Source organism: Tenrec ecaudatus, chromosome 2 (assembly GCF_050624435.1).
Source record: "Tenrec ecaudatus isolate mTenEca1 chromosome 2, mTenEca1.hap1, whole genome shotgun sequence".
Taxonomy (NCBI): domain Eukaryota; kingdom Metazoa; phylum Chordata; class Mammalia; order Afrosoricida; family Tenrecidae; genus Tenrec; species Tenrec ecaudatus.
This window is the reverse complement of record NC_134531.1, coordinates 196,447,283-196,474,973: the sequence shown is the minus strand read 5'-3', so window position 1 is coordinate 196,474,973 and position 27,691 is coordinate 196,447,283. Positions and strand designations below refer to the sequence as shown.

The window sequence follows — 27,691 nt, the reverse complement described above, 5'->3', positions numbered from 1 at the left end:
GCCAAAACAATTAATAATTCGTTTTGGAAGAAGTACAGTCAGAATGATCCTTGGAAGCAAGGGTGGCGAAACTTTGCTCATGTACTTTGGACATGCTCTCAGAAGGGATTGCGGGTCAGCAGAAAAGAACTCTCAATGCGACGGCTTGACCAGGGGTGGAAATATCCAAACAACAGTGAGCTGCAGAACTGGGCAGAGTCTGCTTCTCTTGTGCAACTCTGCAATGCATGTCATGAAAAGGTAAATACTGAGTTTATGCTTTTTCTACTTCAATGTGGACAACTAAAAGATCTTTTATAGATTAAAAAACGTATATGCTTTTTAAATTTTAAAACTCTGTAATATAGTTGTAACTGTTCTTTCTCATCACCCAATCTGCAGTGAGTGGGTATTGTTGCCAAGTGTCATCAAATCAATTTAAATTCACAAAAATCCAGTGATGAGATTCAGCCGGTTCGGCAGAACCGAAACCTAATTTTTTGTTGAGTTTGGCGAACCAGTCGTTAAAACAGCACTTGTAATCAGGGTGTTCTCGAAAGCGGGCAGCTGGGTAGCTGCCCAATGTGGAAATCACTCATTTACATTTCTTACTCTTTTTTAACGTTCATATTTGTAACAGCATGTTCTAAGCATCCATTCCATCAATATGTAGAAAAAACTAGAAGGAACTATGCTTGTCATATTTACTAAGTCATTTTATAAAACTTGTTATGCTCTTGATGAAATACTACATTTGTGTTCCCTTGCAGTAAGCAAACATCTAACGTCAAGAGAAAAAGTGTGGAATAACCAGAGGGGGACACGCTGTCCTTCCTTTCAGCTCTGTGTTATGACCTAAATGCCCATAAGATATTTTGAGTGGATTATGCAATTCCTGAAAGTGTTCAAAGAGCTAAAAATGTTGTCAGAACAATTTCTGTAAGTTCAGCAGAAGCTGAAAGGGGTTTTTCAAAGATAAGCATAATATATATTTTCAGAGAAGTTGCCTGTTTCTAACATACCAAACACAATGGCTATAGTCTGGTCTACATCTAAAGGAACGCGAACGCGATGCCACGCCAACAGTGAAAGATGGTTCTGTTTTGGCTTTGTCAGATGTTATTTAATATTGTTTCGTTAATATTTTAAAACAATTTCTTTTAACAATCTAGTTTTGTGCACCTCTTTTATTGTTCTTATTCAAGTGTATGAAAGAATACACTTTAGTATTATTTTTAAAATAATACCTTTTGGTGTGTCATTTTTTAAAATTTAAAACAATCATTAGGGCGGCGAACAGGTTGTTAAATTCCTGTAATCTCACCCCTGCAGAAATCTCCTGTGGCAGAGGATCTGCCCCATAACATTTCCTGGGCGGTAATCTTTATGGAAACAGTTCTCCACTGCACACATTCCAGCCTTTCAATTAGCAGCTGAGAGATTAACCACTGCGCCATCGGGGACAGTTTCCTGTTTTTAAATGCATGTCCCCTTTTCTTTTTATCCTAACCATTATAATTAAGGAAAACGTGGGCGCGCAAGCGGAGACGCGGCGGGAACTTTGCCACTTGCACGCCCCGGGCGCCCAGTAAACGCCGTTTCCTCCAGCCTGCCTTGGTTTGGCTCCGCTCGCGCTCCATAGAGCCCCGTGCCGCGGCATCGCCTGGGAAATGTAGTTCCGAGGACCAGGCTTGCCTTTCGGCCGCGGGACCCCGTGGTTCTCCAGAGGGCGGGCGCCGCTCTGCCCGGCGGCTTGGAGGCTGGAGTGCCTAGGGTACCGGCGCCAGGTGTTGCCCACGTCTCCAGGACTGCCAGCACCTCCGCGTCCTCTCCGCGGCAGACCAGGTACCGGCTGGCGGGGCGGCTGACCCGGGACGTGCCGCTCCCACGGCGGAGTCCGGGGCGGGCTGCCGACCGCCGTGCGTGCCGCTGCGGCCTCGGCAGGTGGACGCGGCCCGGGAGGGGCGGTGCCTGGGGTGACCTCACGGGACCCCAGAGGGCGCTGCCTCCATCAGAGCCCTGGACCCGCAGCTCTGGCCAGTTTCCTGGAGCCTGGGCCCCGTAGAACGTTACAAAGAACTCTGCCTGGGTTGGGGCTCTTGAACTCTGGAAGGATGCACCCTGGGGCGAGATGCTGGCGGCTTTTCGCATCCCCCACAACCCCCGTTTAAACTTTTGTTTTTGCCGCTCTAGCTTGTTTGGCGGTGTTTTCCTAGAGTGACTCGTGAAGTCATTCAACTGTGGGTAAGGATAATTTTGCCCACTTGCTAAGTTTCTTCCTTTTTCTTTAAAATTCCAAGTCCTTTCTAGCCAATGATCCTTTCCCATTTGGGCAGCGTGTGTTTCTGTGTTTAAGCAAACTTGATACTTTATTTCATAAAGAAAACAAAACTTCCATGAGGAAGAAAAGAGTGCTTTCTGTTGACTACATTTTTAAAAGGACACCAATTCTTCAAATGCTGATCTCTGCCCCCCCCACCCCCCAAAATAGTGATTGCAGATATATGGAATGTTTATATCTTAGCTCATTCATTTAACTCTGTTAGCCCCGCATGGCTACATGTCCTTCACTCTGTCTTAATGCAGCCCTATGGTTATAATCTACCTTCAGAGTCTGTATCATAAACAGCTGGTAGGAGGTAGCTGACCCTGTGGCTGGGAGTATGCTTGTTGCACTCACCTCCAGATTTTGGTTGCAAGGCCCTTGAATCCCAGGGCTACCATCACACTGGCTTCCCTCTCTACTAGGGGCCTAGTGATTGTGGAGATCCAGCCTGATGAGGCACAGGGGCCCCACAGCTTCTTTCTCCATTCCAGGTGATCTCAGCACACCTCCCTTCTCTGAGAGGGCCAAGGGGAAGGAGAAATGGCCACAAGATTACTGCCAGCCCAAACTCAGGTGAGTGGAGGCTGCTTTCCTGAATTGCCTTCTAGTTCAACCGAAAACCAAATTCACTGTTGGTGATTGAGTTGATTCCACTGTTGTTGATTGAGTTGATTGAAACTCAGCGGTCTTATACAGGGCTTCATTATGGGATCTAACAGCCTCATCTTTCACCAGAACCAGGTAGACCAAGAACTCTTGAAGGAAATCATGTCCCTTGCCCCAGCTCCAGTCTCATTATGAAATCTCCACTCTGTTAAGTACTTCCAGACTTTGAAAAGGGTTTCAAGCAGTATTCATTGTGAGGGCCAACCAAAATCCAAACCCACTGCCATTCAGTTGATTCTGACCCAACGTGACCCTGTAGGATGGAGTGAAGCCGTAAATATTTACAAAAGCAAACTGCCTCATCCTTCTCCCGTGGGACAACTGGTTATTTTGAGCTGACCACTCTCTGAACAGCCCAGGACAGGATTCCTTCCTGATCCCAGGGACACAAAGAATAAAGGCCTAACTGTGCCCACCATGGACTTGGCATCACCAAACTCAAAAACCCAAACTCCTTGCCATCAAGATGATGTTGGCTTATAGTGACCGGAGAGGACAAGGTAGGACTGCCCCTGTGGGTTTTGAGACAGTAATTATTTATGGGAGTCGAAACACATTTTTGTCCCATGGAGCAGCTCGTGGTTTTGAACTGCTAACCTTGTGGTTAGCAACCCAGCGAGTGACCCACTATGCCACCAGGCACCTTCAGATCACCAATGTAAGGGACTACTACATGGAAAAGGTCTGGAGGGTTTCCTCAGAAGATCTGAGAAAGAAGGCCGCACTCCCCACTGGTGTGGTATGGGAAAGACCCTAGCAGGGGGGCGATTTTCAGCTTACACTGAAACAGGCTCATGGAAATGGTGAACAGAGGCTGTCCTCAAGCCCCAGCTTAGGCACAGATTCAAAGAGGAGAGTTCTCCATGGGTGATCTCTTCACCTTTGTACCCTGTCCTCACAGGGAACTTACTGTAACTTTGGTAGGTAGGAGACAGTGGCATCTCTAGAGGACTGCAGTGGGTGCAGACCATGCAAAGTAGCAGTCACCAGGGGCAGACACCAAAATGACTACCTATCAAATTGTTGTGCAATGTTGAAGCTGAAATGTACTTTTTTTTTTCTAAAAGCACCCCTAGAAGTTTTAACAATAAAAACATTTTTCACAAGCCCAGCGTATATGTATCAATATATGTACATGGCTAAAACTGTACTAATTTACTTTTTCTATCTTTTAACTGGCTCTGGTCAGAGATGTCATTATTACTCAGTTGCAGTGACAGAATCACATGGGTTCATCGACACTGCACTATTGTTTCATTGGTGCGGTGTTTGTATAGTTGCCGACTTTGTCCAGTTTTCTGGTGTTTTGCCTACCATATTGTGGTAATCGGTATTTGTGAGCTTACAACAAACTGCTTTTGAGAATGAAGTAGAGATTAAAAGAAAAGGAGTGATACAGGAATTGTGATTTATGAGTTATATTAGTACAGAAAACATTGCTGAGGATACTATATGATCTAGTGTGGGCAGAGGTCCTTGGGGGAGGGCTGATACCAATTATAGTTACACCACTGATGGGGACATAGCCCTCACCTTGTGATCACCTTTCTCGACTTAGGGCAATGAGTTTCTGGGTGGTCCTAACAGTTTATTCTCAACTATTGGCTGAAAAGTCAGTGGTCTGAGCGCACCCAGCAGTGCCACAGAAGAAAGGCTTGGTAATGTTTTCCATATCAACTATAGCCAAGAAACTCTTACAGAGCAGTTGTACACTGTAATGCATAGCTAGAGTGACATGGGTCAGCATCGACTCAACAGCAATGGATTTGATTTGGTTTTAACCTCTGGGAGTGATGGTTTGGTTGTAAAATTCTCGCCTTCCGTGCCAGAGCCCCAGTTCAATTTCTGGCCAGTGTACCGCATGGGCAGCTACCGTCTGTCAGTAGGGGCTTGCATTTGCTATGCTACTGAACAGGTTTCAGCAGAGTTTCTAGAATGCACGAAGATTTTCAGAATCTACTTCTAAAAATCAGCCATTGAAAAGATGCGTCACAACCATCGGGTGTGCACCTGATCCTAAGGATGGCTCAGGGCCGGGGAGCATTGTGTCCCGGTGTGCATGGGGTAGCCATGAGTCATGGCCAACCGGGCGGCAGCTCCCTTGAGGATGGTAAAGATAACGTGAGCTGTGACCTGACACTCATCCCTCTCGAGCTGTGCCCTATAGAAGCAAGGGCTGCACATTTGGCTGTTGAAGGACAGGGACATTCCGCCCACCATGGATACAGTAATGAGAAAGTCCACACAATCTGTAGGTCCACCAGGAGAAGACCAGTTAAATAAATTGGTTCACCTGTTCAGTGAAATACTGGGCCATAAGGTTTAAATATTGGAGTAGATCCACTTATCTGTAATTTGAATATATTTCTGTTTTAAGTACAGAACTCAATGTTTATGTGTAACAAATCTGAAAGGAGATACAGCAAAAAGGTAACAAAATTTGTTTCTGGTGGTGAAAGTAAATTAGATTGGAGTTATTTTTCCTTCTGTTTATTAGTCTTTCCAAAGTAATTTTAGTTTTGGTTTTTTAACACAATGATCTTTAATAAGGAAGGGAAAGGGGTCATTAGTTTGGCATTAGGAAGTGGCTTGTAGCCCAGTGAAACAGGCAAGCGGTAGTGCCAAGCCTTCCTGGGGGAAAGGAAGGATGGACCCTGGCTGCTACCCTCTCAGCTGCCTCTTGTTGCCAGGATGCAGAGCCCACGACTTTCATCGTCCCCTGCACGGCCATATCTGTACATTATCAGAGCTTCGTCTTTTCTGACTGTCAGGATCTCCTCTTCCAGGCCCGGAGATGGCCCAAGGTAATGATAGTCTTCCTAGGCAAGCCAGTGGTTTCCCATCTCACCCTCCCCAGTGTGCAAGAGCCTCTTTCTAAAACCTGAATCTTATATTCTCATCAATAGAATAGATTTTGTGTGGGTGACTGTACACTTCCAAGTCTAAAGTTGTATGTTTCTACCATTCTAGTTTTGTTTAATAGTCTCAAGTGCTCATCTTGTGTGGGTATTCAACTGAAATTTTCGGACGGCACGGTTCTTCTTCACTCACAGTAGGTAATAGTAAACCTGTCCCCAGTTAACTGAGAAATGATCAGGAACTATGCGGGAGCTTCAATAAGTCTATGGAAAAATGGTATTGAAAGGTAGTGTAGTTTTTCCATGGACGTTTTGAAGCCCCCTCATACTTGACTTGAAACGCTGAGATACTTGTGTTCACTGTGGTTCACTGTGGCCCAGCTCATTGTGGGTGTGGCTTTTGATGAGCAGGAATGGGCTTTTCATTACAGAAGTTTGTGATGTTCAAGGACGTGGCCGTGTTCTTCAGCCAGGAAGAATGGGGACACCTGGACCCTGCTCAGAGGGCCCTGTATCGAGAGGTGATGCTGGAGAACTACAGCAACCTGGTCTCACTGGGTAAGGAGCTTCCCATGTGATGCAGAATCTATCTACCTTGGGAACATCCTTGTGCCTTTTCCAAGGCGTACATTTGGGCCCATAGTGCTGGTAACTTCCTTTCACCGGCTGGGATAGAGGTCAGCATGGTAGAGTTGATGGTGGGCGTCTCTACCACACTTTTCCTGTTTCCTGCTCCCTGGGCTCCTCTCACCCCAGAGGTCTAGCTTAGAGGTAAGCACAGCCAGAACCTTTCTTTCCAGGGCCAGCCCTCTTACCACCTCTCTGGATACCTGATTTTAAGCCCACCTCAGTACAAACTTGGACTGTTCTCTGCACTGCAGACTCAGACTGTGTCTGCTCATGCCTGCAACCTGTACTCGGTTTCTCTCTCATGCACAGGGATTCCATTTTCCAAACCAAAGGTCATCTCCCAGTTACAGCAAGGGGAAGACCCCTGGATGGTGGATAAAGCCGTTTCTCAAGGGGCCCGTCAAGGTGAGTGGCACGGAGATGGGAAATGGGTAATTTGTGCATCGTGATGGCTGGGATGCCTCCACGATGTGCTGGCCTGTGGGAAACGCTGACAAGGACATGTTCCCTCTATCGTTTTGACTACTTGGTCCACCAGATTCAGAGGGAGAATTGATTACTCCTAATATGGTAGCACTTTAGTCAAATTTCCCTTGTAACTTGAGTGTAGATTATGTTTGTGACTCTTAGATCTTCTAGTTTTTTCTCCTTGATTTACTGGCTTGATCGTTTACTTAAATTATGTTCCTTTAGGAGCTTGTAACGATTTGTATCCTAAAACCATCTTTCATATCACTAATAATTGTTCACCTTTTGAGGGGATATTACATCTTCCTCTTTCATAAGTTCCTTTCATGAGTGCTTTTAAAATCTAATGAACTGGATGTTTTTTGAGAGTTAAAAAAACAAAACCAGAAATGTGTCAGCAGTAATTAATATCAATGTACCCAGGGTTCAAAAATTTAAAAAGCAATCCTGTCTGAAGCATAAAATTTAAGGCCGGCGTTTCAATCCGTCTCAGCTCCAGTCTCTCCTCTCCAGAGGTCCTGAGTGGCATGACTTAGACATGACTCTGAGTTTTAAAAATAAATAAATGCACATGAGCACGCTTGCTATTGTTGACCAGAGTCGTGAAGTTGGTTCCCATTCATAGAGACAGAGACCCTGTGCACAGAAGTGTGTTCAGTCCTACTCCGTCGTCACAATCGTTGCTGTGTCAGACCATTGTTGCAGCTGCTATGCCCGTTCATCTCATTAAAGGTGTCTTCCTTTTCGCTGACCCCTAGTAAGCACGGTGTCCTTCTCCGGGCACTGCTCCTTCCATGACCAAAGTATGAGATGAAGTCTTGCCATCCTCACTTCTATTGAGCATTCTGGCTAAACTTCTTCCAAGACAGGTTTGTTTGTTCTTCTTGTAGTACGTGGCATATCCAGTGTGTTTACTAACACCATAATTCAAAATCATCAATTCTTTTTCCTTACTCATTGTCCAACTTTTGCGTACACATGAGACGATTGAAAATGCTCTGGCATGTGCCAGGGCCACCTTGATCTTCAGACCGACATCTTTGCTTTTGAACACTTTAGAGAAGTCTGCTGATTTGTCTCTTGTGATACATCATGTGATTTATTGACTGCTGCTCCCATGGGCCTGCTGGCATAGTGTTTACCTGTTGGGCTGCGTCTGCGCAGTTGACACTTGAAACCACCAGCAGCTCCACAGGCGAAAGAGTGGGCTTTCTAATCTCATCAACAGTTACCGTCCCAGAAACCCACAGGGATCACTGTGAGTCAGCATTGACTCGATGGCAGTGAGTTTGGCTTTTGGGGGAGCTTCCCTGGGCTTGATTGTGGAGCTAAGTAAAATGAAAACTTTGACTTTAAACTTTTTTTTCCATTTATTATCATGTTGCTTATATAGTCCATTTGAGGATTGTTTTTAAGTTGACGTGTAATCCAGACTGCTGTAGTCTTTCATCTTCATCGGTGAGTGCTTCCCATTCTGTGTACTTTCAATATGCAAAACTGTGTGGTCTGCGTATTTCAGAGTATTAAGGAGTCTTTCTTTGATTCTGATGCTATGTTCTTCTTCATATGGTCCAGTTTCTTGAAGTATTTGCCTAACATGGAGATCGAACAAGTGTGGCAAAGGATAAAGACCTGACATACATATTTCCCAAATTTAAATCACACAAATCCCCTCATTCTGTGGAATGACTACCTCTTGGTTTTGTACAGGTTATACTCGAGACATCATTCCCATCCTTTGCAATGTTATCCATAATTTGTTATGCTCTGCACACTCAAACGTTTTCCTGTTGTCAATAAAACACAGGTAAATGTCTTTCTGGTATTCCCTACTTTTATCCAAGATCCTTGTGACAATTAGCAATGATAGTCCTCACCCCACACCATGGCCTTCTGTATTTAGCTTGCATTTCTGGCACATCTCTGTACTGCAGCAACCACTTTTGAATTATCTTCAGCAAAATTTCACTGAGTTGTGATATGAGTGATATTGTTAGATTATTTCCACATTCTATTAAACGCTCTTTCTTTGGAATGGGCAGGAATATGGATGGCTTCCAGTCAGTCAGAAGTTTATTGGCATAGAAGAATGAGCGCTCTCAGCACTGCCTCTGTTTGTTGGCATATTGTAAGTGGCCTTCTATCAATCCATAGATTCTTGTTTCCATCAATGGCTTCTGTGAGCATGTACTTCTTCCTTCGTACCTTCAATTCTCATTGGTGACTTTTCCCCTCGGCTCTGAAACAGATAAGCAGTTTGCTTGCTGATTGGCTGTGCCAGTGGCTACTTTTCTAAGGTCCATATTCTGGGACTCTGAAGTTCCTGAAGGCTACCAGCTTCATCCTAAGGATTCAGTTCCTGGTATACTTTTACTCTGAGTGGTCACCACAGCTCTTACTCCTTTGTGGACAGTAATGCTACTGCCCGCAGGAATGTTTCAGTGTTTGGGCTTTCCATGCCTAGGTATTTAAGAGCATAAGGTCTGCAAGCTAGTACACGGGGTTCAGCTGAAAGGAGACATACAGGAGAGAGAAAGCAGGTTGGCAAAATGTTAGCACTTATTGTTGAGTAGAGACAGAAACTTTGCAATACTCATGCCACTTGAAATTGTTCTGATGGATTTCAGAATAATATGTTCCAGGTTCTGCCTAATAGAATGTAGATCTCAATCTCTAATGCCCCTGTTGATGGCTGCATCAGACCACTCTATGTGCTGCTTTGAATTCCTCCTTTATTTCAGGTATCAGAGGATAGCTCTCTTTTTCAGTGTGGCTGTTTGCCCCGTGTTTATTCCCCATGTCTTAGGGGATGGGCTTTCTGCACCAACTCAGGGTTGTTTTTCTCAGGTATAACTAAAGGTCCATGTATGCTATACTTTGTCTAGAATCAATTCCGTCACCTTTCCTGAGGGAATTATACTTTGAATACAAATTCTGGCATCAGTCTGTTTTTGCTTTCTCAAAATTATCCAAACTTTTTTTCACGAGCTTTCTGTACTGAATGTTGCTAGCAAAGTGCTGTGTCAGTCTGATAATAGAGGCTTTGTAGATCACCTTTTTCTCTTTTTGTCTTTTATTTTCGTTTCCTTCCTGGAACCTTACAATATAGCTGTCAAATTCTGACAGTTCATTAGGTTGTGCCAAGAATAATATTTTTCTTAAATATTGTTATCTGGCATATACTGGGCCCTTGGCTCTGAAGCACAAGTTTGTTTTCCTCTTCTGTTCCTTTTGGAAATATTTTCCCTATTGCACATAGAAAAATATGGGGTGCCGTGTGTGTGTGTGTGTGTGTGTGTTTCAAGTAGAATTTTTCTACAAACTTCAAAGCCCCTCGTGTGTTTCCACATTCCACTAACAACTTGAGGGAGCGTGCAGCAAGTGCAGTGCAGTAATAAGGTGGGCTCTCCTGTAGCAGAAGGCTGTGTCAAAATCCATGAGCTTAGGGTCAAGGTCAGCGCAAACTGGTTCCTGTGAGGTCGAGTCCAGTTTTATCTCCACATTTCCGGTTACTCATTGTTTTGGGCACCAGCCAATCCCCTTTTCCACACTCTCCAAGGTTCGAGAATTTGCTGTAATGTCTCCCTAGAACTCACAGCTCACACTCAGTAGCCATGTGCTTTTTCAGGGAAGTAACAGGCTACATCCCAAGATCAGAAAAAAGCTTGGAAGGAACAGGAGCAACTTGAGAGCAGGATCAGGAAGGCACATAGGCAAGGTCTGGAAGGGCCCTCGAAGTGGAGAGCATAGCCTTACCTTCAGTAGAACCCGCCTAGCCAGCTGTCCGAGCAAAGGGGCGCATGGAGCAATTTAACCCAAATTATTCTCAGCTAGTGACCAGCAGGGGTAGCTTTTCTACTTGGCAGCTGCCTTCTCTGCCAGGTGGGTTCCCCAAATTGTTTTCTTTGCTGGTCAGCTCCCTTCCTTCCTGGACAGACTCCTCTGCGGTTAGCCGCTCTGCCATTACATTGCCTGCTGTCAACACCCCTCCCATCATCCTCTCCCCTGCTAAATGGCCCACTTCCAAAGCAATGAAGTATCTTGCTCAGCTCTCCATATTGCTCTCTGCCATCAAGGCCTTGCCATTGTTGACTCTGCACCATCGGCCCCTCTACCACTAACTGTCTCAGTTTACATCCAGTATAACAACTTGCTGATACACTGTTAGTTGTTCTTTGCCTCTTTTACCTGTTCTTTTCCCTCAGCCCTCTCTGCTGTCAGGTTCTCTACTGTTGGCCTCTCTGCCATTAATGGGTGTAGCAGCTGCTGGACCACTTGAGTCTACAAGTTTCTGCTTCTCTGCCAGGTCTCTCGGAGAGCGGGGGTGGGGTGTGTGTGTGTGTGTGTGTGTGTGTGTCTAGTCCACAAGTTTCTGCTTCTCTGACAGGTCTCTCAGGTCGGTCTCTCTCTCTCTTTCTCTCTCTCTCTCTCTCTCTCTCTCTCTCTCTCTCTCTCTCTCTCTCTCTCTCTCTCTCTCTCTCTCTTTCTAGGCCTGGGCATAACCTCCATGTCCCAAAGGACACATTTTTTTATCCTGATTCTTGTCCAATAGGAAGACTTGAAAACCTCTGCTTTTCAGGCCTCTATATACATGCAAGTCTTGAATACCTAACTTACAAACAACTCCTGCTTGCCTTGTAAATGTTTCTAATCACCAGGGAAAGAGAGAGGAATAAACCCAGTGTTTTCACAATGTGTCAGATTTGGAACAGTATGAGGAATGAGAAAAATTCTAGGCTGAAGCACTGGAATAGGAGACTTGGGAGACAGAGTGAGCCCTTTCAAGAGCCTGGTACATGAGATGGAACTCTTGGCAGGACTTGACAGCAGTATACATTGCAAGCAGCACAGGCAGCCACTTTGAGTGGAGCAGTGCTGCTTTGGACGATGCTCAAATCCAACGGTAAGAGAGGTAGTTGCTGTGCAACATGTATGTTGCCCTTCCGAAGCAATGCTTCAACCCATACATTTCCGTTCCAGCTATCTTTCTAATTTACCATAACCTTAAAAATAGATTCTGTTCTAAGGATGGTTGCTCAGTTGTGGGTTGAAGTGGGCAGAACCAATGTGAAGCCTTGACAAAAATCTGAAAGACAGATAGGAAGAGATCTAGTTATTGGCATGGAGGCTACCTTTGCCAGTGCTCATCAGTTACAAAGCGAGTAGTGGGGCTCACTGAGCAGACGGAGTTCTACCGCTCCTCCTCTGTCAATGTCAGTGAACTCTTTTACAAAAGGAGCAAACCCTCTGGGGTAGAAGCATACTGAGAGATTCTGAAGTCGCTGCTCTAAAATTAAAGCAAAGGCAGCAACACCTCAGGGCGCTCAGGGGAAATTTCCCAAGCTGTTTCTTGAAATAACTTTAAAGCAAGAGTGTACATAAAGGATCTTGTTGGACCACACAAGAATTTAATCAGAACCCTAGGAAAATTAGTCTGTTATCAGGATCAGAATGGTAACTATATATAGCTTTTCAAGTTGGTTCTCAGCTTCATGGTTGGTAAATAAATCAGTCTAATTGAATGAAGAATTTCCTTTGGCTGTTTCTCACTTATGCTAGATATGTTTGTTTTTGTTGGGGGATAAAGTCAAAAACAATGATAAGTCATTGTTAGCATTTTATATTATAATAATAAATAATAAATTACTTTATATAGATGAAAGGAGCACTGGTAGTATAATGGTTATACATTTGGACTGATAACTGCAAAGTCAGCAGTTTGAAACCACCAGCCACTCCTCAGGAAAAAGACAGGCCTTCTATTCCTGTGAAGAGTCCATCTCAGACACTCACAGGTGCAGTTTTACCCCGTCTTACAGGGTTGCTATGAGTTGACATCAACTTGATCACAGTGAGTTTGGGTTTATTTATTTTTGGGGGGGAGGGTTTTTTTCCTTATAAATCACTTTATTGGGGACTTTTACCGCTCTTATAACAATCCATACATCAATTGGGTCAAGAACATTTTCTTGTATGTTGATAATATCACTAATTATTGTTTTTTGTATTATTGTTATAATCAGTGTTCATATTTTTTAACACTGTGAATATTGTTTGAGCCTATTTGTGTTTGAGAAAAATAGGGAGATTGATTTTTATTATACATGTTTGTGAGTCTGTTTTTAATTGTGACAAACTTTCAGTTGGTCAGTTTTCAGTAAATAGAGGCTTATCTCTGACACCTGGCAAGTATTCTATTGAATGGTATATTTTCACAAGTTATATGCCTTAAAGGAACCGACATTTATTATGTCACAGTTCTGGAAAGCAGAAATCTGAAGTTAGTGTCAGCTGTAATTTGGCATTCTGAGGATGCCGAGGGAAAATGTTCTCCGTTCTCTCTCATAGTTTCTGATGGGGCCTCAAGTCTTAGGTGTCCCTCAGCATGTTGGTGCATCACCCAACCTCAGTGTCTGTTTTCCTTTTTAAGGAGATTATAATATTGTATTAGAGCCCTGTCTTATCATATACCATCTCCACCTACTGATTCCAATATGATCTCGTTAATATCTTGACTGAATTTCCAAACCTGATCAAACACCGTTTCAGGGGTAAAAACCCAAATTCAGTTTCAGGGGATAAGACTATATATTTTTAGAGAGATAGAATTCAGGTCATAACATGAGCAATCCAGATATATATAAAGAGGTTTTATTAGAAATTTTGTTTTCCATTTTCTTATTAATACTACTACAACAGTCATGGTAATACAGTGCTATCATGTAATGATTAAAGTATTTACAGATCCTAAAAAGTGGACAGTTAACAATGTGAAAGCACAATTGAAAAAAGGCAAGAACTATGAATTGAAAATCCACAAAAGAGTTTTTACAGAACTATTCAATGTCACTATAATCATGAAATTCAATCCAGTGAGATACTATTTTTCTTATTAAACTAATAAGATGAATAAAAGCACCCTTGATGTTTTGTTACTATTCTGAGTGTAGGTACAGACTTTCTAGAGAATATGTTGTATTTTCTGAAATCAGTTCAATTTTTAGAAATTTTTCTTAAAATTCATAATTATGTAAAGTTGAAAAGATAGTGAAGATATTAAAGGATGCTTGTTTTAGGATAATAATTACTATTTTATTTGTTCTTTTATTATAATATTCTCTCTGACTGAAATAAACTTTATCCCCCAGTCTTACGTGACTAATTCGAGTTACTCATATCCCATCTTTAACTTTATTTCCTCCTCCTCCAATTTAAAATACCAGCCTACTTACTCCTAGCACATGTCATCTTGTTTTTGCTGTTTTATAATTCTTATTATTCCTTAATACTTTCATCTTTATTTGATGACTTGGTCATTGTCAGTACCCTCCTACTAGCATATAAGCCTCAAGAGAATACAAACCTTTTCAGACTTATTTCCTGCTCACGCAGGGTCTTGATTTTTGTGTGGTGTGTGGTGCACACAGTCCAAACATTGCTTAAGTTGGTGACTGTCCATTGAATCATTTTTATTAATAGAATTTAGGTGATTCCCAGAGCAGCACCACTGAGATTATATGTTTCGTGGAGATTTTAGGGAAACAATATTTTTATGATGTTGTTTATTTTGGTTTGTGTTTTTATTATTTTACTTTTAAGTAAAAGCCCTCTGCATTTCTCCATGATAATTTACCTCAAATACTCTGGTGACTTGAACTGGGAGTTTGAATTAGTAAAATAAGTGGAGGAAAACCATATGAAATGTTCTTGTCTCTGAAGACAAACTTTGTTACTAGATCAAGCCTGCCTCCTCCTTCTATTGGCAGAACTTCCCTTTGAATTTCTAAGTTCACCTACTAATAATTTGGGGAAACCTTACCAATCCAGGCCTATGTTCTAACCTGCTTCTTTACATACACACACCCCAATCCTTTCATAACAGAGCATGTTTGTTAGCTAAACTTGTATGATTATTTCAGTGTAACACTATTTATATATTCTATTCTAGGATGGAAGAGCTTGCTTGAAACCACAGTTTCTGAAGGAGAAACTCAGGAAGTGATCATGAAAAAACTCCTAGATGGCGGTCCTTTTAACTTCAAGTTGGGGAAAACCTACGTATATGAGGGAAAGTTAGAAAAACAGCAAGGCAAAAGTAAACCTTACAGGAAAGTCATAGTTACCTTCAAGAAAACCTATGTGAAGGAAAGAATTTATAAAGGTATTGAATTTGGGAAAAATGGTCTGAAGTCACCAATTATTAAAACACCCAAAGTCATATCCAGAGAAAAGAAACCCTATTCACAGCAATACTCAACTCTACTTAAACAACTTGGAATCAACACATGGCGTAAATGTTATAAATGTAACATCTGTGGGAAAGTCTTCCTCCATAGTTCTTCCCTGAGTAAGCATCAAAGAATTCATACTGGAGAGAAGCTCTATAAGTGTAAGGAATGTAGGAAAGCTTTCAGCCAAAGTTCATCCCTAACCCAACACCTGAGAGTTCACACTGGAGAAAAACCTTTTATCTGCAACGAGTGTGGTAAAGCCTTCAGTTTTACTACATCTCTTATTGGACATCAAAGAATGCATACTGGCGAAAGACCATATAAATGCAAAGACTGTGGAAAAACCTTTAAAGGTAGTTCATCTCTTAATAATCACCAGCGAATCCATACTGGAGAGAAGCCCTATAAGTGTAATGAATGTGGGCGAGCCTTTAGTCAGTGTTCATCACTTATTCAACATCATAGAATCCATACTGGAGAGAAGCCTTATGAATGCAATCAGTGTGGGAAGGCCTTTACTTCAATATCACGGCTAAGTAGACATCATAGAATCCATACCGGAGAAAAGCCCTTTCGCTGCAGTGAGTGTGGGAAAGTCTTTAGTTATCACTCAGCACTTATTATACATCAGAGAACTCACACTGGTGAAAAACCTTATTCATGTAAGGAATGTGGGAAAGCGTTTAGCCAAAGCTCAGCTCTTATACAGCATCAGAGAATTCACACTGGAGAAAAGCCCTACAAGTGTAATGAATGTGGGAAAGCCTTTTCCTGGATCTCACGGCTAAATATACATCATAGAATTCATACTGGCGAAAAACCATACCATTGTAAAGAATGTGGGAAAGCTTTCAGTTCCCACTCAGCAGTTAATACTCATCGGAAAATTCATAGTGGAGAAAAACCTTATAAATGTAATGACTGTGAAAAAGCCTTCAACCAAAGCTCAGCTCTGATTCAGCACCAGAGAATTCACACTGGAGAGAAACCATTTAATTGTAAAGTGTGTGGGAAAGCCTTCAGACAAAGTTCATCCCTTCTGACACATATGAGAATTCACACTGGAGAAAAGCCTTATAAATGTAAGCAATGTGGGAAAGCTTTTAGTCAGAGTTCCTCCCTTACTAATCACCAGAGGACTCATATTGAGAGAAATTGTAAAACTAATGCATATGGAATATCTTCCAACTGAAGTTCATTCTGTGCTGAATATTAGCAATTTATCTTAGGTATTAAGTGATGAATCATTAATTTTTGAATAGACTTCAGGATTTAGATTTCATCAAACATCAGAGACTTCTTAACTCAGATTACTGTGGCAATATAAGGAAAAACTAAAAAATAGTTTCTTGTAGCTAATAAATGTATTACTCTAATATGGAGAATTAGATGAAGGGTGGAAATATTTATTTTCTTTATGATAATGTATGATAATAGCCACCAACTTAAACAAACATCTCTCAGAAGCATGCTATTTTATTTTAAAATGTACTCATAAAATTGACAGGTAAATAGAGGAATCTATTTTTTATTGAATTTAAGTTTTATGCAAGCCAGTTGTACTTACCAGACTGTTCTCAAGAAAAACATGTATGCAAGTGACCTGCTACCTCATTATTAGTATAATTTGTTTTATTTGCTCTTTTCCATAATATAAAAGAAATTAAATATCTGCTTCTTGTTAAAACTTTTGGGTATTTTGTTTTTATGTTTTTTGAGTCTACCTTGAAATTAGTTCCATAAATTTTGCAGGTGTACAGTCTTTTGAATTTTGTCGACTCTTTACTATAAACTTTACTTTAAATCACAAAATGCATGGTGTTTCTTTTTCATGCATAAAATGATTTTTTAAAACTCAGTAAAGAATATTCAGATAACTACTGAATTTTTAATTTAATTTATTTATTAAAACTCACTGCTTTCAAATCTATTCTGACTCACAAAGATCCTACAAAAAGTTTCTAAGACTTTGTAAATCTTGAGGAAGCACACAGTCTCTTTGTCCTCCGAAAAAGTAGCCTTTAGATTTGAACCATTGACCTCATAATTGGCAGTACAACACTCATTCAGCAATGCCACCAGGACTCCAGTTTACAAATAAAAGCTGTTACAAAACATCTCACAATGTGACAATAAGGAGCACAACTTTTTTTAAAAGTTAATTTTATTGGGGACTCTTACAGCTCTTAAAGCAATGCATATATCACTTATATCAAGCATATTGGTACATATGTTGTCATCATTTTGCTAAACATTTACTTTCTATTGGTATCGGCTCTTTTTTCCCCTCCACCCCCTCCCACCCTCATACCCCCTTGCTAAATTATTATTTTCATATCTTACCATTGTCCCTCTTCTTTTAGTTGTTTGTTCCCCTTCCGGGTGGGGAGTTCAGGAATATGTCTCAATCATTGTGAACTGTACCTACTACCACCCCTCCTTTCATCACCTTCCACCTACCTTCCAGTTATTACTTCTCCCATTTCTGTACCTGAGGGGTATATCTGACCTGGATTCCGTGTGTCGTGAGCTCTTACCTGTACCACTGTACATGCTCTGGTCTAGCCAGAACTTAAACAGAGCACAACTTTTACTCCCATATGATTTATGTGCACTTGAGCTCTCTTTTCCAGTCACCTAGAAAATCCAAGAACAATATGGTACTCAGGTTGTCACTTCTATAGGTAAACTGCCAGGTGACAATTACCCTTCAGTTCCATCATTGCCTCATTTAGGTGGTACTTTCTTCAGATTCTGTGCTACTAACCAAAAATTCAGTGTCTGTGTGCAAAGGTCTTAAGTTTAGATGCCTTTTTCTCCAGAAACAGTCATTATATCCTTCAATAAATTATCCTGCTTCAGCATTTTTTAAATGTGGTTAATATAAATCAGCAAAGAAATAATTTCTTTGTAAATCAAACAACTAGTGGGGTACCACCCCCTACAATCAAATGCGTCCAAGGGACAGTTGTGTAACTAAGGGGTGTAATTAAGAAAGACATCAGACAAAATAAGACATCATGCAAGGGCTCACCTTTGAGGCCTTAACTTCAGAAGTCAGGTCTGCAGAAAGCATATTTCCAACCAAGGTTTATATGCACTCTAGGGGCATGCAAGTCCCCCTAATTACAGGTAACCACATACATAACAAAGTGGACTGCAGCCTGACCCTAAAGGTCCTTGAGTACATTGGAGGAGTAACCTAACCGCAGTGACGGGGAGTGGCCGTTTTCAGAGCCTAGCGAGCAATTGCACATGTCTGCTCTTATAGATAAGGCTGCCGGCTAGATAACAATCACCCATGTGCTTGTAAGCAGTAACTTTAAGGCAGCACTCTTGGGACGGTATAGTAGGGAACAATTTTGTGAGAATATGATTAGGACTCATCAACTCACAAGAGTGAAGGCCTCCCTCCACCCCAGAAACCGAGCCCTGGCAGGTCTCTTAATACAAATAAGTGATTCATCGTACACACCCTCTTCCAATTCCGTTTCTCACAACAACATCATTTGAGCAGCTTATCAAGAGTAGACATGCAGTTAACATGAAACATATTTCATAAAACAGTGTGAACTTCTCCCTCTTTTCCAAAGAAAAGAAAGAGAAAATGTATTTTTTCCAAAACATTTTTGAAAAATCTTTGCAAATCATTTTAACAAAAATCCCCAAATTCAGCTTTTTTTTTTTCTAGGACTAATCAGTCATTGTTTCAGACTTGTGAAAATAAAAATTGAATCATTTAATTCTCCTTTTCCCATTACCATTATAGGTATATTTATATTTAACTTCTTCCTAAAATGGGAAAATTCCTAGAAGAATCTTAGTGTCCATACTAAGAAGAAAGTATCAATAGTTCCTTTTTAAAATTTTTTATCTGGTGTTATGGATTTAATTGTATCCCCCCAAAAATGTGTTATGAATTCTGGCTTATATGCTTGTGGTTATAATCCCATTGGGGAATGTGTTGTACTTGTTATATTCATGAGGCATGATTGGTGTAGGGCAAGTACACTTCATGCTGTATAAAAGATATTGAATGAAAGCTAGTAAGACGGGAAGATAAATCAACCCAGAGGAAAATCGTCTGGGAGCAGGTGCTAAAAGACACAAGGACTTGCCTCCAGATCAAGTGGAGTGAAAGCCATCTGCTTGAAACAGCATCCTGAATTTAAATTCCTAGTCTCCTGAAATGTGATAAGTTTGTTAAGCAATCTAATTTGGGCATATCTGTGAAAGTACACTAAGTAAGTAATTTGACACCAGAATAGTAGGGTGCCTCTCTAACATACCCAAAATGTGGAAGCAGTTTTGGAATTGAGTAATGATTGAGGCTGGAAGAGTGGCATAGTGGTTAGTCACTGGGCTGCTAATTGCAAGCGTAACAGTTTTGAAACCACCAGTGGCCCCACAGAAGAAAGATGAGGTTTTCTACTTCCATAAAGTATTGGCATTTTTCAGAAACCCACAGGGGCACTTCTATTCTGCCCAATAGGTCACCGTGAATCAAAATAGATTCAATGGCATTCAGTTTGGATTTTATTGGTACAAGCTACATTTCCTTGAAAAGACTGTTAGAACTATGGACATCAAAGGTGATTCTGATAAAACCTCAGAAGGAAGAGAGAAGAGCTACAGAGAGAGTATCATTTTAGACAATACATATGGCACCAGTAACAGAATGTTGCTGGAAGTGTGGATGTTAAAATTGTTTCTTGTGAGGCTTTTAAAGGGTCATTGGACATTAATAAATAGTGGTGCTTTTTATTCAGTGGCAAAGAACTTTCTGAATTACATTTATATGCTTTGTGGAAGGTAGAATTGGTAAGTGATGAATTTGGATATCCAGCTGATGTGATTTCTAAGCAAGATTGTAAAGGGGCCCCATTATTTCTCATTGACAAATACCCTAAAATATTCACTAAGGGAATGGTTACACAAACATTTGTTGAAAAGAAAGAGCCTGTCACTGACAGTTCTTACCAAACACCTGAGCAGAAAAGCCAACAGTGGAGAGGGAAGGGGACTGTGTTATAATGGGTAGACTAGAGAAACAAATCCAGGGAAACTAATGTATAGGAAAGAACTTTATATCAAAGAGCAATCATATATTGACAAAACATCCCAGCCCAGTCCAGATCAAGTCTGTAATTTTGATATTAGTCCTTAAGTCTGATAGTAGCTCATTAATTCCTTTTCAGACTCGTGCAGTACATGCAATGATGGTGAATGCAGGAAAACCACAGGCCAGTGGGTGAAAAGTCTGGTGGAAGCATCTTAGCGTTAGTACAGCTCTCCACGTGACTCTGCCAACTCCAGGGCCCTGGCTGTCATCAGTGTGGCTCCATGTGGCTTGTGAAAGGCCAGTAAAAGCAGAGAGAGTGTGTGTCCTGCCTCCAGGGAGGAGAGGAAAATTCCCAGAATCCACATGAGAAGGCCATGCCTACAAGGAGGCATCAATCAGGCTGTGACCTTATTGACAGACGAAACATGTATTTCCACAATATGCCCAACAAAATTTAATCTGAACAGTGTGAACTGAACTGTATGAATCTATAGAAAATATATGATGATGAGATTAGTTATTTCACAGGACAGGAAATACAGATTTCCGAAAACATGAAAGACACTATACCTAATTCATGGTTAGAAAAATGTAAATTAGTTCTACAATCAATTATGATTTTGCAAGCACTAGATAAACAAGAGTTAAGATTTGGGACAAAACTGAGTATTGAAGTATAGAATAACTACGATTCATACTCATTTGGTGTATGTATATATTTTGTGTCAGGCTGGGTTTTCTAAAGAAACTGAAAAAAGAAGAAATCTTTTTTTAGTGATGCTTATAAAAAAATTTCAAGAAAGTGGTTCACACAGTTTTACAAGTGGGTAGTTCAGTCCAGTTCAAGTTTGAGGGCCAGATGTTAAGCTGGACATTTTTCTTGACTAGCCATTGGGGCTGGCACACAAGGAAACAGGAAGATTAAGTAGGAAGATGAAACAGAAAAACACAGCTGGTGGATGCAGAGATGGATGCATCAAAGGTCAGCAGGCCAGATGGCAGACTCCAATGGCTGCCAGGGTCAGCAGGCAGCATGGTGGGTCATTGGCTCAAGTTAAGAGAATGGTCAATGAGCGAGATGCAGGGTCCAGATCAGGAAGACATGAGGAACATCTCCACAGTATCTACTTACATATATAAAGTAGACCACACCCTTGAGAAAACATCATCAAGACAATGACGAGCAGAGGGTTGTAGTGCACCCTAATCTTCCCACAACTTCTTGCCGCTCAGAGAAGACCCCATCATGTAGCTGTTTACGTTATGTTAGATCACTTCATCGAGTGATCTCAACTGCCAACCTACTGAAAATCCTGGCCCAGCCAATTCAAAACACAAAACCCATCACAAAATTGGCACAAATTATTGATGTTATTTTGTAAAGGTGTATATGTACACATCATGGCAGAGTTTTCACTCCTATGTATGAAGGCAAGGAAGAAAGTATTCCTACCAAATCATCAAAATAACAAAATGTGAATCTAATCCTACACCAAGGTTTATATGTCACCGAAGTTTAACCCTTCTATCTCTCTAACCATTCCCAGAAAAATTCTGTGCTCTTCCATTTATACCACATCAAAAGGCAGTTTGAATCATGTTCCTTTAAAATGTTTTTTTTGAGTTTGGGTAACAAAAGAAAATGTTTATGGGTCAAGATAAGGGTCATATGATTTGTGGGGCTCAAGGATTCAATAGGACAGTCCTTGCTACATTTAAAGAATGGACATGTTCATTGTCATAATGAGACATAATTCCTATGTATAATTTTTCTAGCCTTTTTATCACCAGTGCAGTTTGAATTTTGCTAAAACTTATTCATAATAAGGCCCATGATCATCCAGTATCCTTTGAGAAAAACCATCAAGATTACACTTTTATAGTACAAGAAATATATAAATAAATTCTAAGCTGCATTCTCAGCTTTGACTTTAACTGGCCCAGTAGATCCCCTCAGAAGCTACATTTTCTCTTTCTCCACCTCTTCCTGTATATCTCCTCCTTTTCTTTTTGAAGTCATCTTCATGACATGCAGACAATGGAGAGAATTTGTCAGAAACCTTGCATGATTGCAAATGCATATTTAAGCATGCTTTGTTTGGAATAAACCTGTGCATATATAAATGAGAGTTCTAGTAGTAATACTTTTTACTTACCCTCATGTATATGATAGATAGATGCTTACGTACAGGCACCAGTAGACATATATGAGTATTTTTAACAGCACTAACAATAATAGCAAATCATTGGAATCATGTGGATGCACTTTGATAACACTCAGCTTTTAATATACTGAGACCTTGGTGCAAGACCACTGCTGCTAGGGAATGAACCTAAGTTTGAAATGCCTGCCGCTACCACTATCCTCAGACTGTGGGGCCTGTTGACAACAAATGTATGGAGAGTTTGGGACAATATGCTGCTGGTCTAGATTCAGGTCTCACAAACAGGAGCAAAAGCTCTACAGTGAATTTTTTTCCTGAAACATAAGTAAAATGGCTTCTTAAGTCTGCAAGGTCAAGGGTTGGACACTGGTCAAGCCACCCTGGAGTTCTTGTAGGTGCCATCATGCCTTTCTTCCATTCTAATTCTCTCAGTCTTTCTCCCTTGAAGGTCTTATGAAAAGGCTGGATAACACTCCCAAGATTAGAATCAAAATTCTACAGTAACCTGCCATCCTTAAAAATTCACAATTGCCCCTTGGTGGATGGCCTCAGGATGGAACAGAATTCAGGCATGTGATCATGTCCTTTCACTAGGGATTAAGATAAACCCTAGATAGGGCTCTTGGGTCAAACACAGCTGTTTCTTTTCCCTAGAAACCCAGAAACCCTCTCTTCCTAGATCACATCTTGGGAGAATCCTGGTCCAGTCTACTTGACACAAAACCTCTCCAGTATGTGAACCTAGTAGGGCCATGATTCTCAGTTATTTGGCAGTTGCACAATGATTTAATTTGGCAGTCATGTAATGAATGAATCGTCTTCCAGTTTTTGCTCTTATGTGGTCATTCTCTGTGTTCACATAACATGTCTTCTTCTGAATCCAGCTTGAATTTCTGGTCACTTCTTGTTGAGGTACTGCTACAACTTTAAAAAAATTATCTTCAGCAAAATTTTACTTGCATGTGATAGTAACAACATTGTTCAATAATTTTTGCATTCTTTGGGACCATTTTTCTTCAGAATGGACACAGATATTGTGTTAGACAGGGTTCTCTAGAGAGATAAAACCAGATTGCTGATAATTATAGATAGATAAAATAGATAGATAACACAATAAATGAACTGTTAAATTATATACAGATAGATAGATATATAATACAAGAAATGAACAGTGAAATAATAAAGCAGTACAAATGGCTCAGTGCAACTCACTCCCATGAGAGAGTTGTGAGAGTCACACTATCACAGCACAGGCAGCAAACAGCAAGGCAGGTCAGCAGAAATGCTGCAAGGGGATCACTAGGAGTAATAGTGAGTGCTGCCACTCCAGCGTCAACTCCTTGGTTCCTGGAACTATAAATTCTGGCAATTGGAAATACAACACCATATATTGGCCGCTGGTTTAGAGCATATTCAGCTTCCTGGACAACATTGCCCCAGCCCCACAAGTTGTTGCCACCTAGTTGGCGCCGTAATTGTGTCTTTAGGAGCCCATTCCATCGTTCTATCAAGCCGGCAGCTTCAGGATGATGAGGAACATGATACGAACAGTGGATTCCATGGGAATGGGCCCATTTGCCGCACTGTATTTGCTGTAAAGTGAGTTCCTTGATCTGAAGCAATGCTATGTGGGATGCCATGCCGGTAGATGAGGCATTCTGTAAGTCCACGAATAGTAGTTTTGGCAGAAGCATCACGTGCAGGGAAGGCAAATCCATATCCAGAGTAGGTGTCTATTCCAGTAAGAACAAAACGCTGTCTCCTCCATGATGGAAGTGGTCCTATGTAATCAACCTGCCACCAAGTTACTGGTTGATCTCCCCGAGGAATGGTCCCATATGTTGGACTTAATGTTGGTTTCTGCTGCTGACAAATGGGACACTCAGCAGTGGCAGTGGCCAAATCAGCCTTGGTGAGTGGAAGTCCATGTTGCTGTGCCCATGCATAACCTCCATCCCTGCCGCCATGTCCACTTTGTTCATGTGCCCATTGGGCAATAACAGGAGTGGCAGAGGAAAGAGGAGGCCAGTCTCCACAGAGTGTGTCATCTTATCCACTTGATTATTAAAGTCCTCCTCCTCAGAGGTGATCCTTTGGTGAGCGTTCACGTGAGATACAATTACCTTTACTTTCTTGGCCCATTCAGAGGGGTCTATCCACATACCTCTTCCTCACACCTCTTTGTCACCAATTTTCCAGTCATGGTCCTTCCAATTCCCTGACCATCCAGCCAAGCCATTAGCCACAGCCCATGAATCAGGATACAGTCTCACATCTGACCATTTTTCCTTATATGCAAACTGAACAGCCAGGTGCACTGCTCAAAGTTCCGCCCATTGGGAAGATTTCCCTTCACCACTGTCCTTTAGGGAGATTCCAGAAAGGGGCTGTAGTGCTACTGCTGTCCACTTACGAGTGGCACCTGCATATCGTGCAGAGCCATCCGTAAACCATGCATGACATTTTTGGTCTTCTGTTAAAGTATGGTAAGGAACTCCCCAGGTGGCCATAGGTGCAGACTGGGAGAAAGGAGGTAATGTGACAGGAGTGGAGACTGTGGGCATTTGGGCCACTTCTTCATGTAGCTTACTTGTCCCTTCACGTCTTGCTTTGGCCTGATCTCATATATACCACTTCCATTTAACAATGGAGTGTTGCTGCGCACATCCAACTTTATGATTCCATGGGTCAGACAATACCCAGTTCATGATAGGTAGTTCAGGCCTCATGGTGACTTGGTGGCCCATGGTGAGGCATTCAGTCTCCACCAAGGCCCAGTAACAGGTCAACAGCTGTTTTTTTAAAGGAGTAGTAGTATTGCAGAGGATGGCAGGACTTTACTCCAAAATCCCAACAGTCTGCGCATGATTCACCAGTAGGGGTCTGCCAAAGACTCCACACTACATCTTTATCTACAACTGACACCTCTAGCACCATTGGGTCAGCTGGATCATATGGTCCCAGTGGCAAAGCAGTTTGCACAGCAGCCTGAACCTGTTGAAGAGCCTTTTCTTGTTCTGGGCCCCACTCAAAATTGGAGGCTTTTCATGTCACTTGATAAATAGGTCAAAGTAGAACATCTAAGTGAGGGATATGTTGCCTTCAAAATCCAAAGAGTCCCACTAGGCATTGTGCCTCTTTCTGAGTCGTTGGGGGCGCTAAATGCAATAGCTTATCCTTCACTTTAGTAGGAATATCTTGACATGCCGCACACCACTGGACCCCTAGAAATTTTACTGATGTGGAGGGTACCTGAATCTTTGTTGGGTTAATTTCCCAACCACTTCTATGCAGATATTGTACCAATGAATCTAGAGTCTTTGATACATCCTCCTTAGTGGGTCCAATCAGCATAATGTCATCAATATAATGGACCAGTGTGACATTTTGTGGAATAGACAGGTGGTCAAGGTCCCTTCAGACTAAATAATGGCACAGGGCAGAAGAGTTGATGTATCTCTGGGGAGAGTTATCAAAGTATATTGTTGCCCCTTCCAGGTGAAGGCAAACTGCTTCTGGTGGTCCTTCGAAACTGGTATTGAGAAGAAATTAGGCAGATCAATAGCAGCATACTAAGTACCAGGAGACGTATTAATTTGCTCAAGCAATGTAATCACATCTGGAACGGCATCTGCAATTGGAGTCACCACCACTTGGTTAAGTTTACAATAATCCACTGTCATTCTCCAGGATCCATCTGTCTCAGTTAAGTGGGGATGTAGTAGGAATCACCACCCCTGCATCTTTCAAGTCTTTGATGGTGGCACTGATCTCTGCAATCCCTCCAGGAATGCGGTACTGCTTTTGGTTCACTATCTTCCTAGGCAATGGCAGTTCTAATGGTGTCCACTTGGCCTTTCCTACCTTGATAGCCCTTATTCCACATTTCAGGGATCTAATATGGGGGTTCTGCCAGTTACTAAGTATGCCTATTCCAATGATGCATTCTGGAACTGGGGAAATAACCGCAGGATGGGCCCAGAGGCTCACTGGACCCACAGTGAGGCATACCTGAGCTAAAACTCCATTGATAACTTGACCTCCGTAAGCCCCCACTCTGATGTGGACCTCTTTCAGTCAAGCGGCCAGAGAAATGTCTTCTAATTTTCTGAGTATAAACTAGTTCATGCTTTGTGACCTTGTAGTAACCTTGGCATAGATTAGTGGATGCTCCATTAGCTTGTCAATTTCCTGAGGGTTGTTTCTCAATCATGCCTCCTCAAAGAACCTTGAACTTCTTCCTTCAATAACATCAGTTCTTTATTGTGGACTACCTCTCGAGATGATTGGATTTTATTGATCAATTTGGTACTTTGACTCTGCATTCCTTCCATCTTATTTTGATGCCTCATGTATCTTTCAATACTTTGCTAATAGGAACCTCCAATATTACAACCCTACGCTTCATTTTTTTTCTTCTTCTTCAGGTCTTTCAGCTTGAGATATGCTGAGCATGTTCCTCTATTTGGGTTTTCTAACTCTAGGTATTTGCTCATTTAATTAAAGTGATATGATTTCTCTTTGAAAACTGCCTTTTGAAAATTTCTCTTCAGCACTTTTACTTCAATATTTACTTCCATTCACTTTAACTACTCGTCACTCAACAGAAATTTTTAGTCTCGACTAGCATCTACTTTGATATTTTATTGTTTTCTTGTCTTTATAATGATTCCCACCACCACCACCACCAACACCACCACCACCACCACCACCACCACCACCACCACTTCCACCACCACCACCACCACCACCACCACCACCACCACCTCTACCACCACCACCACCACCACCACCACCACCACCACCACCACCACCTCCCCCTCACCACCACCACCACCACCATCACCTCCACCACCTCCACCTCCAACACCACAACCACCACCACCACCTACACCACCACCACCACCACCACCACCACCACCACCACCTCCACCACCTCCACCACCACCACCACCTCCACCACCACCACCACCACCTCCACCACCACCACCACCACCACCACCACCACCACCACCACCACCTCCACCACCACCACCACCACCACCACCACCACCACCACCACCACCACCACCACCACCACCACCACCTCCACCACCACCACCACCTCCACCACCTCCACCACCACCACCACCACCACCACCTCCACCACCACCACCACCACCTCCACCACCACCACCACCACCTCCTCCACCACCACCACCACCACCACCACCACCACCTCCACCTCCACCTCCACCACCACCTCCACTACCACCACCACCACCACCACCACCACCACCACCTCCACCACCACCACCACCACCACC

The 27,691-nt window shown here is 42.1% G+C and overlaps 1 protein-coding gene across 1 annotated transcript in view; it reads left to right on the top strand.

Annotated features, from left to right (window-relative positions):
• Nucleotides 1–1,691: 1,691 nt before the first annotated feature.
• LOC142440277 (uncharacterized) overlaps nucleotides 1,692–27,691 on the top strand; it is a 63,597-nt gene continuing 37,597 nt past the window's right edge. Inside the window, 5 exon segments of the mRNA XM_075542757.1 lie at nucleotides 1,692–1,824; nucleotides 2,797–2,878; nucleotides 6,261–6,387; nucleotides 6,769–6,864; nucleotides 14,876–16,329. Of these exon segments, the coding sequence (XP_075398872.1) occupies nucleotides 2,846–2,878; nucleotides 6,261–6,387; nucleotides 6,769–6,864; nucleotides 14,876–16,329 (1,710 nt within the window). The 5' untranslated portion in view covers nucleotides 1,692–1,824; nucleotides 2,797–2,845.